The sequence below is a fragment of the Malania oleifera genome, chromosome 1, assembly GCF_029873635.1.
Source record: "Malania oleifera isolate guangnan ecotype guangnan chromosome 1, ASM2987363v1, whole genome shotgun sequence".
In the NCBI taxonomy this organism is placed as follows: Eukaryota; Viridiplantae; Streptophyta; class Magnoliopsida; order Santalales; family Ximeniaceae; genus Malania; species Malania oleifera.
In genome coordinates, this window is record NC_080417.1 from 91,964,587 (window position 1) to 91,979,346 (window position 14,760).

The following is a 14,760-nucleotide window of genomic DNA, read 5'->3' on the forward strand; positions in this document are numbered from 1 at the left end:
CATTTCCAAACTTCATCTGGTATGATATTTGGTCCTATTGATTTCCCACTTTTCATCTTTTTTAAAGCCATCTTAACTTCAATAAATCTTATTTTGCGAATAAACCTCCTATTTTTAGTCTTTTCACCATTTGTTACTTCCAAATTCACCCATTCAATTTGGTTTTCATTAAATGGCTTATTAAAGTATCTCCGCCACCTCTCTTTTAGGTCTTCTTCTTTAGTTAAGATATTATCATTTTCGTCCTTTATACACTTCATATTACCTAAATCTTTGCCTTTTCTTTCTCTAACTCTAGCACATTTATATATGTCTCTTTTCTACTTCTTTTGTATCTAGTATAGTTTATAAAGCATCGTAAACTCTACATTCAGCATCACTAAAGGCTTTTTTACATTTTTTCTTACCTCTTTATATTTTTCAAGGTTTCCTATATTTCTACAATTTTGCCATGTTTTATACCAGTTTCATTTTGTTTACAGCTTTTAGGACATCTTGATCCCACCACCAACTTTCTTTACTACCCATAGTATCATCCTTTGGATTCACCTAAAATCTCTTTTGTTATCTTATTGATAGAGTTAGTCATCCGATTCCACATAGTGTTTGCAACCACCTTATCCCCAATTTTCCAATCACTTTCTTTGATCATTTTATCTTTGAGTTTTGCTATATTTTTTCCCTTAAATGTCCACCACCTAGTCTTCTTGCATAGATTTAAGTAGATCTTTCTCTTCCATTTTTTAGAATATATATCTAATACTAGGACTCCATGCTGTGTAGTCAAATTTTCACCTGGGATAACTTTACAATCCTTACATAATAAACGATCCCCCTTTTAAGTTAAGAAGAAATCTATTTGGTTTTTATGTTGGCCACGCTTCAAAGTTTCTTCTCTATTTATAAAGTAGGTGTTCAATATAACCAAATTGTAAGACATGATAAAATCTAAAATCGTATCACCAAACTCATTTTTATCTCCATATTCATGGCCTCCATGTATCCTCTCATAGCCTACATTGCCATTTCCAAAACATCCATTCAAATCAGCTCCTACAAATGTTTTTTCAAACCTTGGTGTCCCTTGTATAATACTATCCATATCTTCCCAAAATTGCTTTTTAGGGTTTTCTACTAAGCTTAGTTGGGGAGCATATGCACTAATGACATTTAATATCTTTAGGCCTAGAGCTATCTTGATTTTTATGATCCTATCCCCTATTGTTTTAACATCTTTTACATTATCTTTTAGGTTTTTGTCTATTATGCTTCCCACCCTATTTTTATGTTTTACTTTTCTAGTGTACCAAATTTTAAAATTCATCAGTGGCATCGATACCACCTTTGTTACTCTTGTTCCAAAGAAAGTTGAGGTTGTTAACATCAAGGATTTCTGCCCTATTAGCTTGGTGGGAAGCATTTATAAAATCACTGCCGAAGTCCTAGCTAAGAGGTTCAAAAAAGAAATACCAAAAGTCATTAGTCAATATCAGCATGCTTTTGTGGCTAGAAGATAGATTATTGATGCTGCCCTTATTGCTAATGAGGTGATAGATGCCTATCTGAACAAGGAATAGTGTGCAAACTAGATATAGGGAAAGCATTTGATCATGTCAGATGGAACTTCCTTCTTTATATAGGAAAATAGGCTTTAGGGAGCTTTGGTAAAGTTGGATTGCTCAATGCATCAAAATTCCAAGCTTCTTAGTGCTCATAAATGGCTATCCTTCTTATTTCTTTCGCTCCTCAAGAGGCTTGAGACAAGAAGATCCCTTGTCCCCTTCTCTGTTTATTTTGGTTATAGAGGTGCTTAGCCTCATGCTGATGAAAGCTATTGAAAGAGGGTATTCAGGGGTCTCAAGGTGGGTAGAAATGGAAGGCTTACAAAAGATTCTCATCTCCTTTTCGCAGATGATGCTATCATTTTTGCGAAGATGATCCCCTTCATATCCTCAACTTCCAACATATTTTGTTAGGGTTTGAGGCTATCTCGGGCCTAAAAGTGAGCCTTGGTAAAAGTAAGCTTAATCCAATTAGAGAGAACACGAGGGGTGGGGGGGACCTTTGTTGCAAGTCTTCTAGGTTACAAAATGGGATCCTTTCCCATAAATTACCTCAGTTTCCCCCTCAGAGCCCAATTCAAAGACAAAGGAGTCTAGGACCCTATTATTGAGAAGTCCAAAAGGAGATTGGCAAGACGGAAAATATATTTCTTATCAAAAGGAAGCAGACTCGCCCTCATCAAGAGCACTTTGACAAATCTTCTAGTTCATTTCATGTCCCTCCTTCCTATACCAGCCTCAATCGCTAGGGGATTAAAGGAAATCCAAAGAAGATTTCTTTAGGGAAGCTCAAGGGAGGAGTTTAAATATCACCTCATTAGGTGGGGATTGGTTAAACAACCCATTTGTTTGAGAGGGTTGGACCTATAATCCCTCCTCACTTTCAATAAATCCCTCCTCAAGAAGTGGTTATGGAGGTTCATGAAGGAAAAACACCACTTTTGGCGGGGTATTATTGTTTCTAAATATGCGCTTGAGCATAATGGTTGGACAACACACGATAGTAGGGGACCCTACGGAGTGGGAGTTTGGAAATTCATCAGAAAAGGATGGGATGATTTTTTCCAATTTGTGACATTTCAAGTGGGAAATAGGGCCAATGTTTATTTTCTAGCATGATGTGCGGCGTGAGAACAGTAATCTTAGAGCAATCTTTCCTTCCATCAACAGTTTCGCTTGTGACAAAAATGCCCTTATCAGTCATCATCTCCCAATCATTGATAAAGGAATATTTTTCAGCATTGCTTTTACTAGGAATGTGACAAATTGGGAACTTCATGCACTCTCTAACTTTTACAAAATTCTCTATAAATTCCATTACCGAAACATCCCCAACGAACCAAAATGGTCTTTGGACAAAAATGGTGTTTTCAATGTTAAATCTTTCTACAAGAAGCTCTTATCGATGGAAACAAATTGCAACAACTCCCATTGGATTCACATTTGGAGGACAACAGCCCCTTCAAAGGTTGCCTTTTTGTTTGGGAGTCCTCACATGGAAAAACATTAACCTTTGACAATCTATAGAAAATAGGGCTTACAATCACATATAGGCGTTTTCTTTATATGGCTGATGCAGAATCAGTCAACCACATTCTTCCCCACTACCCCTAGATAAGGAACTTGTGGAATTTGGTTCTATCCTTGACTAGACAGCAGCGGGTTATGGCAAGTTCAGTTGGAGGGGAGATTTGGACTCAGAAAGGCATCAAAGCCACCAAGAAGAAGCAAAAGGCTTTGAACCTCATCCCTCTTGCCATCTTTTGGTGCGCTTAGGAAAGAAAGAAAGAAACAAAAGAGCCTTCAAAGATACAACTACTCCGCTTCAAACTTGCAAAGGGGCAGTGGATTGCTATTGTTTCCAGCTGGCTTAGTGGCCAAATTGTTAATGATCATAATGCAATCCTTGATGTTTGCAACACTCTACAGAGTGGTTGATGTTTTGTGCCATGGATTGGCATCCCCTTGATGCCTTGCTAATATAAATTTCTCTTTACTAATCAAAAAGAAGGGGGGGGAGGTATGCCTCATACCTGGTATCTTCATTGCATCTAAAAAAGCTTTTATCAAAAAATACAGAAAACACTTCAATATTTCATGAGAACCTATTTTAGTAGCCTTTTTGGATATGTTTGGAAAACAATTTCTAGGAAACACTTAGACCCCATTTGGAACTTGGAAAATGTGGAGGAATCCACTTTTCATATTTGGTTATCAAGAACAAGAAAGAAAATAAAATAAATATATACCAAATCAATTAATAAAATTTTAATTTTACGCATAATTAACATTTAACTTAATTTTTAATTATATTAGAACAAATTTTAATTTTTAATATCATTTAGTATAGAGAGAAAATATAATTAAAAATAAGTTTCCTTCCTATTTTCTTATCCTTCCTTTCCTCCATCAAAATCTTTGATCCAAAGGGATTCTTAAACAAAGGTAAATTATATGTATTCTTTGTATCTCGCGCTTTTTTTGTGATACAAAATAATAAGCTTTCTCAGAAATTTTAACCAAACGGGCTCTAATCATCGAGGGTTGCAAAATGAACTGAAACTAACCAGGGCAAAGATTATGGTGAGCCTGACGAACCGCGCGTTTGGAGCACCGCTGACTGAAAGATGAGGTTGAGCAAACAGCAACAAGGAAAGAAAATTAAATCAAACATATAAAGATTGGAAGAAGCGTACCATTTAGCAGGCTCGGAGAGAGGCTTGTACTTTCCGTACCGGCGCTTCCACTCAATCTGTTCCTTGCAGCGAAGGCACACCCCTGTGATTTCAGAGTACGGCCTCAGCTTCCCTCCCAACTCCTGTAATCACTTGCAAGTTTAGAGATAGAAAGTAGACGGAGAAACGAGGTGATTGTATAGAGAGAAAGTAATCTGAGAGAGAGAGAGAGAGAGAACTGTTTCGTTCTTCTTAATGCCGGCGTTGGGCTTCCATGTGTACGCATTCTGATGCTTGGGCGGACCTCGCCTGCTCATCTCTGGCTCTCCCCTGCTATTTTTGCCGGCCAGAAGCAAGGAGGTTTTTCCCCAAACCACCAGACTTTATGCTACTGGGGTAGTGGGCTGGGCTCTGGTTCTGCAGCCCACTTTCGCATGGTTTCTTGCGGCTACTGGGCTTTGCGAGTTGTGAAAAGGTGCTGGATAGTTTTTTTCAAGAGAAAAAAGTTTATTCAATAAAGTTCTTAATTTTTACTAATTATATAAATGGTAACTAACCAAGTTATCAATTCTCTATTTTCAGTTTTCGTTCTTCTTTCAATTTGATAATTTTTTTTTACAGTGATATGTTGAGAACTTCACTTGTAAGTTAATAGAGTGAAAAATGTGTTTATATACATGGTAGCACCCAAAACTCAGTAAGCTTAACTTTTTAAGTCAATGCTCACTCATGTATATCAAGTCCATCCATAGACTTTTCTGGGACTAACAAATGGTAGCAAAGCTAACAGTTCGTAACTTCAAGGGAGAGGCATTGTAAAGTCGATGTGTGAAATTAATTCTCCTCACGTCTTAACCATTGGAGGATCAAGTATGTGACTGAAACCAATAACACTACAAAAAAATGGATTTTTTCCAACGATTTTTTAGCTGCATTTATCAAAACTATTGGTATAGGGGACAATCTATAGCAACGACTATAGAACCATTGGTAAAGGATATCTTTTAGTTGCGATATTAGCTTCTGCTGGTATAAATTTTGAATAAATGATGATAAAAAATCACAAGAGGAATTCCACCACCTTTTTTTCTTAAATTTTAATCTCAAAACACTATCATTTCAAGGGTCCTTAAAATATTCCTACCCCCTTCTCAGCCCTAACCCCCTACACAACTCCCTTTCTGATTGCTCTACTCCAAATTTCCCAGAATCCTTTCCCATTTCTTTGCTTATCAGTGATCATCGCCTAGCACATTGGTCATCTCTTTAACAATTGCCAGAGCTATGCTGGCTTCCTCACTGAGCAGAGCTTGTTGGAAATGTGGCTCATATTTGAGTGGAATGCATACACCGGGAAAGCATCATGAAGCGAAAAACAAGAGAGAAGGTTACAGTAATCGTCGACGTTTCAGACAGTCTACAGGAAATTGGTCTCAACTTCAAACCATTGACGGTTTCGTTACGATTTTTGAATTTAGTGATCAATAGTTTGGGGGATTAGAGGATTTTCCTCTAGGGATTGCTACAAGGATGATTTAGATAAGTGTTAAGATTCCTATACGCTTAGGGTTTGTATATAATCATATTTTATAACCCTGTTTGTAAGCTTGAAATTGTGATACTGGAAAATTCAGTTGCTGCTCTAGTGGATGTAAGCACATTGCTGAACCACGTAAATCTTGTGTCTTTGATTATTGCTTTCATTGAGTCTCTTTGTGAGTGATTGCTTATTCCGTATTGTTCAAATTGAGTGCTTGCATTGCTTGTTCCGTGATTGTTTCGAGTTTGTGTGAGGGCTTCCATTGCGCACTCACACCAACAATTGGTATCAAAGCTATTGGTTGCAATGGTTGGGATCTCTTCAGTGAAGTTCGATGTTAATAAGTTTGATCGAATAGGGAATTTCATACTTTGGCAGATGAGGGTTAAGGACTTGCTGGTGCAACAAAGTATGGTGAATGCTCTATACGGAAAGAAGCCGGAAGCCATGGATGACAAGAGTTGGAAGCAAAAGTTATGTCCACTATCCGACATTGTCTAGCTGATGACGTGATGTATCGCATCATGGATAAGGAATCGCCGACAACAATTTGGCTGAAACTGGAAAGCCAATACATGTCCAAAATCATTGACGAATAAGTTATATCTTAAGCAAAAGCAATATTGGCTTAAGATTACAGAGGATTCGGAACTGATTCAGCACATTAATACATTCAATTAGATCATTAGTGATCTGAACCGAGTTGATGTGAAGTTTGAGGAAGAGGACAAAGCATTGATGCTGCTTAATTCCTTACCGACGTCTCCTACATACGAGAATTTGGTTACAACTTTGACTTTGGGAAAAGAAACCTTAGAGTTGAAAGGCATCACTAGTGCATTACTGGGGTTCCATAAGAGGAAGAAGGTCAGTGATGAGGGTTCACAAGGTAAAGGGCTCATGGCGGAAAGGAATCAAGATCGTGGGAGGAGTAACTTTCGAGGTGGATTGAGCAACCATAGGGCTCGGTCCAAATCCAAGAAGAGGAAGAATGTGCGGTGTTTTAAGTGCGGGAAAAAGGGGCATGTAAAATCTGAGTGTCCGGAAAGGAAGAAAGGGGTTGCTGAAACCAAAGAAGGGTTATCAAACACAGCGAATGTAGTAAAATAACAAGACTTTGGGAGGAGTGACGGTGATATGCTTTCGGTTTCATCTCGGTTAAATGAGTTCGCAAAATCTTAGATCTTAGATTCAGCGTGCTTTTATTATATGATGCCCAACAAGGACTAGTTCATTACGTACATATTGGTGAGTTCTGGTTCCATTCTAATGGGGAACGATGTTGCGTGCAAAGTTGTCGGGATGGGGAATATTAGAATCAAGATGTATGATGGTGTGGTGAAGACGTTATATGATGTGAGACATATACTAGATGTTGACTTTTTGAGTCCTATCCCGTTTTGATAATGACAAATCATATGTATCTCATTTGTGCATTTAGTGTATGAACAAATTTATGTTTCAGATGGCACAAATGATCATTGCAATGTGGAAGTCATGAGACACTTAAAGCACATATTACCTGGCTTATTACATGGAAATTGAAGAGCAAAGAGTGAAGACATATTTTGTTTCAATTGTAATGCATTTAGATTTAATTGTATATGCAAGTCATACTTGATCTGATGAGAAGCTCAATAATGACTATAGATTGACCCTTGGAACTTTTCATGGAAAACCTTTCTCTTAAAAAGCTAAACTTATACAAAAGGTTTGAAAAGATTTTGAAGTTCAAAACAAGGTTGAAATGCATTTTTATAAAGGGCCTAGTCGGTCAGATCATAAGCTCAATCAACCAGTACTCATGGAATGAAGATCTGGCAGACCGGATCAATGGCCTAGCTAACCGAACTACGCAAAAAAGTAAATCGCCTCTGGGCCGGTCAACCGGAGCTCGAGTCAGTCGATCAGAACTCTCGGGTTAAAGCCATTTTGAGCAAAAAAACGGCTATAAAATTCAAATTATAATATTCTTCTAATGGCAAACGGTCATAAAACGGTCACAAAGGGTCTTTGCCTATATATACCAAGCTCAAAACCCTTAAAACAACTTTTGCTAATCTTGTATTACACTTTTACATATTTGGGCATTTTATTCTCTTATTTTCTTAAATCAAAAAACATTTATTCTCATCTACTCTCTTCATTTACAAAATCATTTTGAGAGAGAAACCCTGGGTTCTCCTATACTCTTGGTTTTGATAATCACTTTTGGAGAAATCATTTATTGCTTTTGAATCTTTGAGGAAGTTGTTGGCTTTTTGAGTCCGATCTTTATTTTGATGTTGACAAACACACGTGTCTCATGTGTGTGCCTAGTATTTTGAACAGGTTCATAATTTGTATGCACACACAAAAGAGGAAAATGGAAGCCAGAAGGGACATAAAGACTATACACTCTGGTGCTTTCTATGAAGTCCTGAAGAGCAAAGATAAAGACATTTATTTTTTATTGTATATTGCATTTAATTTTTATCTTTGGTCTGTAATAATGCATGCATCTCCATGATATGAATAAAATGCTTAGATGACCATAGGACACCCAACATTTTACCAAAAAAAATTTTCTAAAAAGATTAAAATCATACAAAGTTTTTGGAATAGCTTTAGGGTCAAATTAGGGCTTACAAGGTCGACCAAGATTGGATTTTTTTGGGCAAAATATTAATTGTTACTGCCCTCGATCGACCGACCTGTTCGAGCTTTAATAAGCTCAATTGACCGAACCACTGTTTGCCCTAGAGTCAAAATGTTGACCATAGCTCGGTCGACTGACCTTGTTTTGAACTAACCTTCCTTGGCCAACCGAACCATAAAAAGTTACTTTTCCAACTACTTGGTCGACCAAACCTTGTAGTTCAAATTAGCCTTGGTCAATCGAATCTATATAAATGGTCAACCAACCTTTGCCTTGGTTGACCAAACCCACTAAGGGTTTAGAAACACCCTAATATAGTCGACCAAACTTATAGTTCAAATTTGCCTTGGTCGATCAAACTTATAAAAGTAGTCGACTGAACCTTGTCCTTGGTCGACCGAACCTTGTCCTTGGTCGACCGAACCTCTTAGGTTGGTCAATTTTTTATCACAGGTAAACGAGGTTACTTTTAATTAAACATTATTAATCTTTTTCTAAAATAACCTCCATGTCCCCAAAGGTCATATTTTCTTGAAACTCTATATATATCCCTTCATTTGCTTAGATTAGTAACTTTGATTAGTCATAATTTCCTCTCAAATTTATTTTGGCTTTTCCTAATCAAAGTTCCCCCAAACCTTTTTATATTGCAAATTTTTTTTCTTTGGGACAAATCTTTTCATACTCTCCAAACTATCTTTGATTCTTTCTTTGAAAATATTTTTTAAAGAAAGTATTTTTATTGGGCATTTTATTTTAGAGTGTGTTTATTGCAAAAAACCTTTTCATGCATAAGTCCTACCTTCTCCAAACATTTTATTGCAAGATATTTATTGGAGAACATTTTAATCACATTCAAATCTTTAAAAAACACTTAATGCATATTTCATTTTTGAAATCAAAGATCATATGAATTTTTGTGTAACGACCCGAAAAATAATGATATTTAAATAATAGAGAGAGGGAAATGGAATCAGTAACAAAAGGAGGCAGTAGACTTTGTCGACGAACACTCCGCGTTCGTCGACGACATCGCACTTGGGAGGTAAAAATAATTTCTAAGAATTTCCAGGCCTCGTCGACGAATACAGGGGATTCGTCAACGAGGGTACAACAGGACCTCGTCAATGAGGGCGAGCTTCGTTGACAAGAAAATACCGAGAGAAGAATTTGGGCTACTTTGAATTTCGTCGATGAAGGGTAAGGTTTGTTGACGAATTTCCTTAAGGACTCGTCGACGAGATGACGTGGCTCGTCGACGAATCTCGCAGTATAAATAGCCCAAAACTAATTTTAATCGCAAAAATTTATAATAATCCCTCTCTCTCTCTCTTTCTACCCCTACGACTCCTCCTTCTTCTTCCTTTGATTTCGGCCCCATCATTCGCCAGATCGACGATTTGAGGCCACCACGACGTTTCTGGCGGAATTCTCTTCAAGTCTGCCGGAACGGATCGTTGGTGAAATGAAGTTGGAATTCATCTCAAATCCAGGGTAAGGTCTTTTATTCAGTTTTTGGCCTTCTAGTAGTTGTAGAAAATGATGTAGGCCAAGAAACATTGATGTTTTGTTCTGGGATTTATGGTTTTCAGGGTGTTGAGTGGAGAACTCTGCGGGTGTTGGACCCATTATAGTAGGGGATTTTTAGCAAGAAACAGGTAAGGGAAATATGCTATGCTAGGTTATTTGAGAATGTTTTTAGTATAAAATTATAAATGTTTCACCAGAGTATTGTTGACAACAAAGATTTATACAGTTTATCAAATAAGATTAATATGTTTTAAAATTACTGTGTGGCTGGAGAATATAAATATAGTATAAAAATATGTTTTACAGTATTTTTTCAGAGATATGTTTTACAGAATATATAGAGAACGTATTTTATAGCAATTACAAAAATACCATGATTATACAGTTTTACAATACCATGACATACAGATTTATAGTTAATTACAGAAGTACAGTTGAGATAGATACAGTTTTCCATAGTGCCATGGTTTATACAGTTATTACAGAATCATGGTAAAACAGAAAGTTGTATATAGAGATGTATTATATAGTATCAGACCCTGTTGGACCATACAGTTACAGAGTACGGTACCGTAGCTACATACAGTTTATAGAGTGCAACTACTTATTCAGATAATACGTGGTATAAAGATCGATCGCATAGAGCCCACGAGTGGATAGACTCCCCATCAAATATGGGTTGAGGAGGGCTGATCAGACTATGGAGGATAGTGATTTATTCTTGGTTGGCCAGCCAAGGTAAATCCTGCCTACAGGCCGCACAACCCTGTCATGAGAGGTTAAATCATGACACACATCTATCCACAGAAAAGTTTACAGTTATTATTATGTTTATTACAGTTTTACAGAAATAGAAAATATATACATATATTAGCAGTATTTTGAATAGAAACCTAAAGTACAGAAATGTTAAGCAACAGGTAAAAGATGAAGATTTTATTACTGGTATTGTGCTTTACAGATTCAGTGATACATGACTATATAGTAATAGATTTTCACAGTATTGTAACTCATTTGCCACACACTAGCAATAGCATATTTCGACTTACTGAGTTTTGGCTCATCCCAGTGTTGAATAATCTTTCAGATGAGCCAGTTGGGCGAGCGGACCAGGCTCGCAGATAAAGGGGCCACAGTACTGCCCTGTTAGAGAGAGTGAGTATATTTTTGGGAGTATTTTTGTATAGCCCTCACCAGTTGAGGATATTTGGGGAACAGTCATATGTGTGTATTTTGGGAAACTTGTTAGCACTCTGGTATTGTATATAATTGTATATGGATATGTTTATTTGATTTCTGCTTCTTGCTGCTTAGGTTGATGATTGGGTTCAATCTAATGTGGTATCAGAGCATGCTAAATGTTATAGTATATATATAACCCATTTAAATAACAGGTCGTGACATTTTGTGTGCAAAAATTATTTTTAAGAAAAGCACCCTTACTCTATTGAGCTTATATCATATCATAAGAGAGTGCATGTATTTGAACTTTTAATGTATTTACCCATGCTTGTATTTAGAAGCATTGTATTATGTACAAAAATGATTTTTATTGTACAAGTTGGGTTCAACCCATTAATTGAACTAAGGAGTCTTAGTCCCGTAAGTGAGACTAGTTCGGTTTAGCCTAAAAATTGAAATGGGGTGTCTCCGCCCCATAAGGGAGACCAGTTGGGCTCAGCCTGGTAATTGAGCTGGGGCTTACCTTATCCTGTAAGGAAAGGTTATAATGGCTTTTGCTCCGTCCATTTAATTAAGCAAAGATAGTGTAATCCTTGGGGGGGTATGCCCAAGGTGGGGACATAGACTGGTTTGGCCGAACCTCAAAAACAAATTTGTGTGTCATTCTCTCTCTATCTCATATAAATTTCTGCAATTAAATTTCTATATGTGCATGCTTATTTATTCACTGTTACAATTATTTGCATGCACACATTTAAATTAAATAAGATATACTGCACACGTGTATGCCTGCACTCATGGTTTAATTATTTTGCATAAACGTTTGTATTATGAAAATGGGGTATGATATGTGGTGAATCGGTGTAAAAGTTTAATTTAATCAAAATGTTTTAAAACCCAATTCACCCCTCTCTTGGGATCACACCAATTCCAACAGAAGCATTTATTGTGCATGTAGTTTCACATCAAAGATCAACTACTCTCGTCTACCTTTATTTTTCAAAAACCTTTTTGAGAGCAAAACTCTAGCTTCTCCTAATCTTACCTTGAAAAACATTTTTGGAGAAATCTTTTTATTAGTTTTGAATCTTTGAAGCATTTATTATACATATTTTACTTAAAGATCATTTACTCTCTTATATTGCAAAAATCCTTTTGAGAGAAACACATAAACTCTATTGAACTTAAATCTTATCTTGTGAGAGTGCATTAAGGTTTTCGTTGTACAAACTAGCTTTTGAAGAAGCATTTTATTATACATAAAACTCTTATTCTCATTTGTATTTGCTGTTCGGGTTTGAATCATGTCAGACGAGGGGATATCGTTTGGAGAGGTTGCTCCGCCTATAAGGGGTGATGTAACGAATGGCTCCGCTCAAGTGAAGGAGTGTGTATAAGGTGGCTCCGCTTTAGTTGAAGGAGTGGATAGTGAAATCCTCAAGTGGTGCTCTTGAGGCAAAGACATAGGCGGGGATAGCCGAACCTCATAAAAATCGTTGTGTTTGCTTTCTCTTTCCCTACACTATTTATTTTTCCGCACTTGTATGTTTATGTTAGCTTTGGTGCAATCCCAAGATGGGGGGTGAATTGGTATTTAAAAATTTTCTCCTAAGTTAAACTAATCTAGCCGCAATATTACACAACCAAGGGGTAGTCTAAGTATATATGAAATTGCAGATATGAAATATTTACCAATATTCAAAGCATACAATGCAATTTCAGTATTTCTTAACTGCATGCAATTCTGTGTCTATTAGATATGCAGTATATTCAGTAAGGAAATTAAATCAAGCACATAGTAGAATATAATGTAGAAAATGTAAATGTTACACTGAATATGATTTCGAGGTTCGGCCAATCCTGCCTACGTCCCTGCCTTGTCACACCTGCACAAGGATTATACTAAGGCCCACTTAACGGGTGGAGTGACACCTAAAGAATCAGGTCAATTAGCACATAACTGACCTTAACCTTTACAAACAATCCTTACTGGGTTAGATTACCACCCCCGCAGACCACGCTTGGAATACAACAATATTTTTCTCAATAAAATTGGTACAGTGATTATACTTTCATGTAAAGCAAATATGTACCCAATATACATCACAAACAAATATGCACCACAAATGATATGGATTTAATGCTCATGTGAGATCTAATATGTAAACTCTCTAAGATGTGTGAGTGTATGTATATGTGAGAGTTCAACCTTTGATTCAAGATAAGATATTCAACACATAAATAATCAAAGGAAGTTTAACACAAATCAAATATCTCAAGGATATTCTAAATATATAGCACAATAGATATTTTGGATTGAAGCTTGCAAAAACAATATCAAAGATAATATGCAAGCTTGTGTAAAATAATAATTTTGTAAATCAAAATCCACAAGCTTGATGAGTTTTGCAATCAAGATGCAAAGACTCACTAGCTATAAGGGTATTCCCGCTCAAAGATTTGTTGGGGCGTCCCCTACGAGCGACGCGTTGCACTTGAACCACCCGAGTGTAACGAAAAGTGGGCGAGGGTGGGCTAGGTCGTCGCCCCGAAGCGACGCGCCGTGTCGGCGCCCGGGTACGGTGTCAAATATGCGAGGGTTCCTGCATCATTCTGGATGTAGGCAAGTAAAGACGTTAGTTCAGGAAACTAGGATTAGATTAGCAACTTGGAATATAGGGACACTTACGGGTAAAAGCATGGAAATTGTGGATACAATGATTAGAAGAAGAATTAATATAATTTGCCTTCAAGAAACTAAGTGGGTGGGGGAGAAATCGATAAATCAGGATTTAAACTTTGGTACACTGGAAAAGAAAAACATAAGAATGGAGTAGGCATTATTATAGACAAAAACTTAAAAGATAGCGTTGTAGATGTAACTAGAGTAAGGGATAGATTTATAAAAATCAAAATGGTATTAGGACAAGAGATAATAAATATCATTAGTGCTTATGCTCCTCAAGTTGGCTTAGCAGAAAATCTTAAGAGACAATTTTGGAAAGATATGGATAGTATTATACAAGGCATACGAGGGACTGAGAAAATATTTATAGGAGGAGATCTGAATGGACACGTTGGAAGAGATAATAAAAATTATGAAAGGATACATAGAGGATATGGATATGGAGACAAAAATGAGTCTGGGGAGATGATCTTAGACTTTGCTATGTCATATGATTTTAGTATAATGAATACTTGCTTTAAGAAGAGAGAAGAACACTTAATAACCTTTAAAAGTGGACAAAATAGAAGTCAAATAAATTTTTTTTTAACTAGGAGAGTAGATCGTTTATCATGCAAGAATTGTAAAGTTATTCCAGGTGAAAGTCTAACCACACAACATAGAGTCTTAGTGTTAGATATAAGCATTAAAAAATGGAAAAAAGGAGAAAATATAATAAACTTTAAAGATAAAATGATCAAAGATGGGGATTGGACCTTAGAGGATGGGATAGATTCAAATACTCTTTGGAATAGATTAGCTAGCTCTATTAAAAAGATAGCAAAAGAGATTTAGGCGAATCAAGGGGAAGATTCTCAAATAGCAAAGAAAGTTGGTGGTGGGATAAAGATGTACAAAAAATCATAAAGACAAAAAGAATTTGGTATAAAACGTGGCAAAAATGTAGA

The 14,760-nt window shown here is 36.6% G+C and overlaps 1 protein-coding gene across 2 annotated transcripts in view; it reads right to left on the reverse strand.

Annotated features, from left to right (window-relative positions):
• LOC131156191 (uncharacterized) overlaps positions 1-4,739 on the reverse strand; it is a 31,216-nt gene extending 26,477 nt beyond the window's left edge. The window contains exons 1-3 of one of the 2 annotated variants that reach the window (XM_058109681.1): positions 4,477-4,739; positions 4,259-4,380; positions 4,130-4,182 (exon numbers count right to left, since the gene is read on the reverse strand). In XM_058109681.1, coding sequence (XP_057965664.1) covers positions 4,130-4,182; positions 4,259-4,380; positions 4,477-4,554 — 253 coding nt within the window. In that variant the 5' untranslated portion in view covers positions 4,555-4,739. The remainder of the gene's footprint in view (positions 1-4,129; positions 4,183-4,258; positions 4,381-4,476) is intronic. The other variant, XM_058109690.1, reaches the window with a different exon arrangement.
• Positions 4,740-14,760: the final 10,021 nt, after the last annotated feature.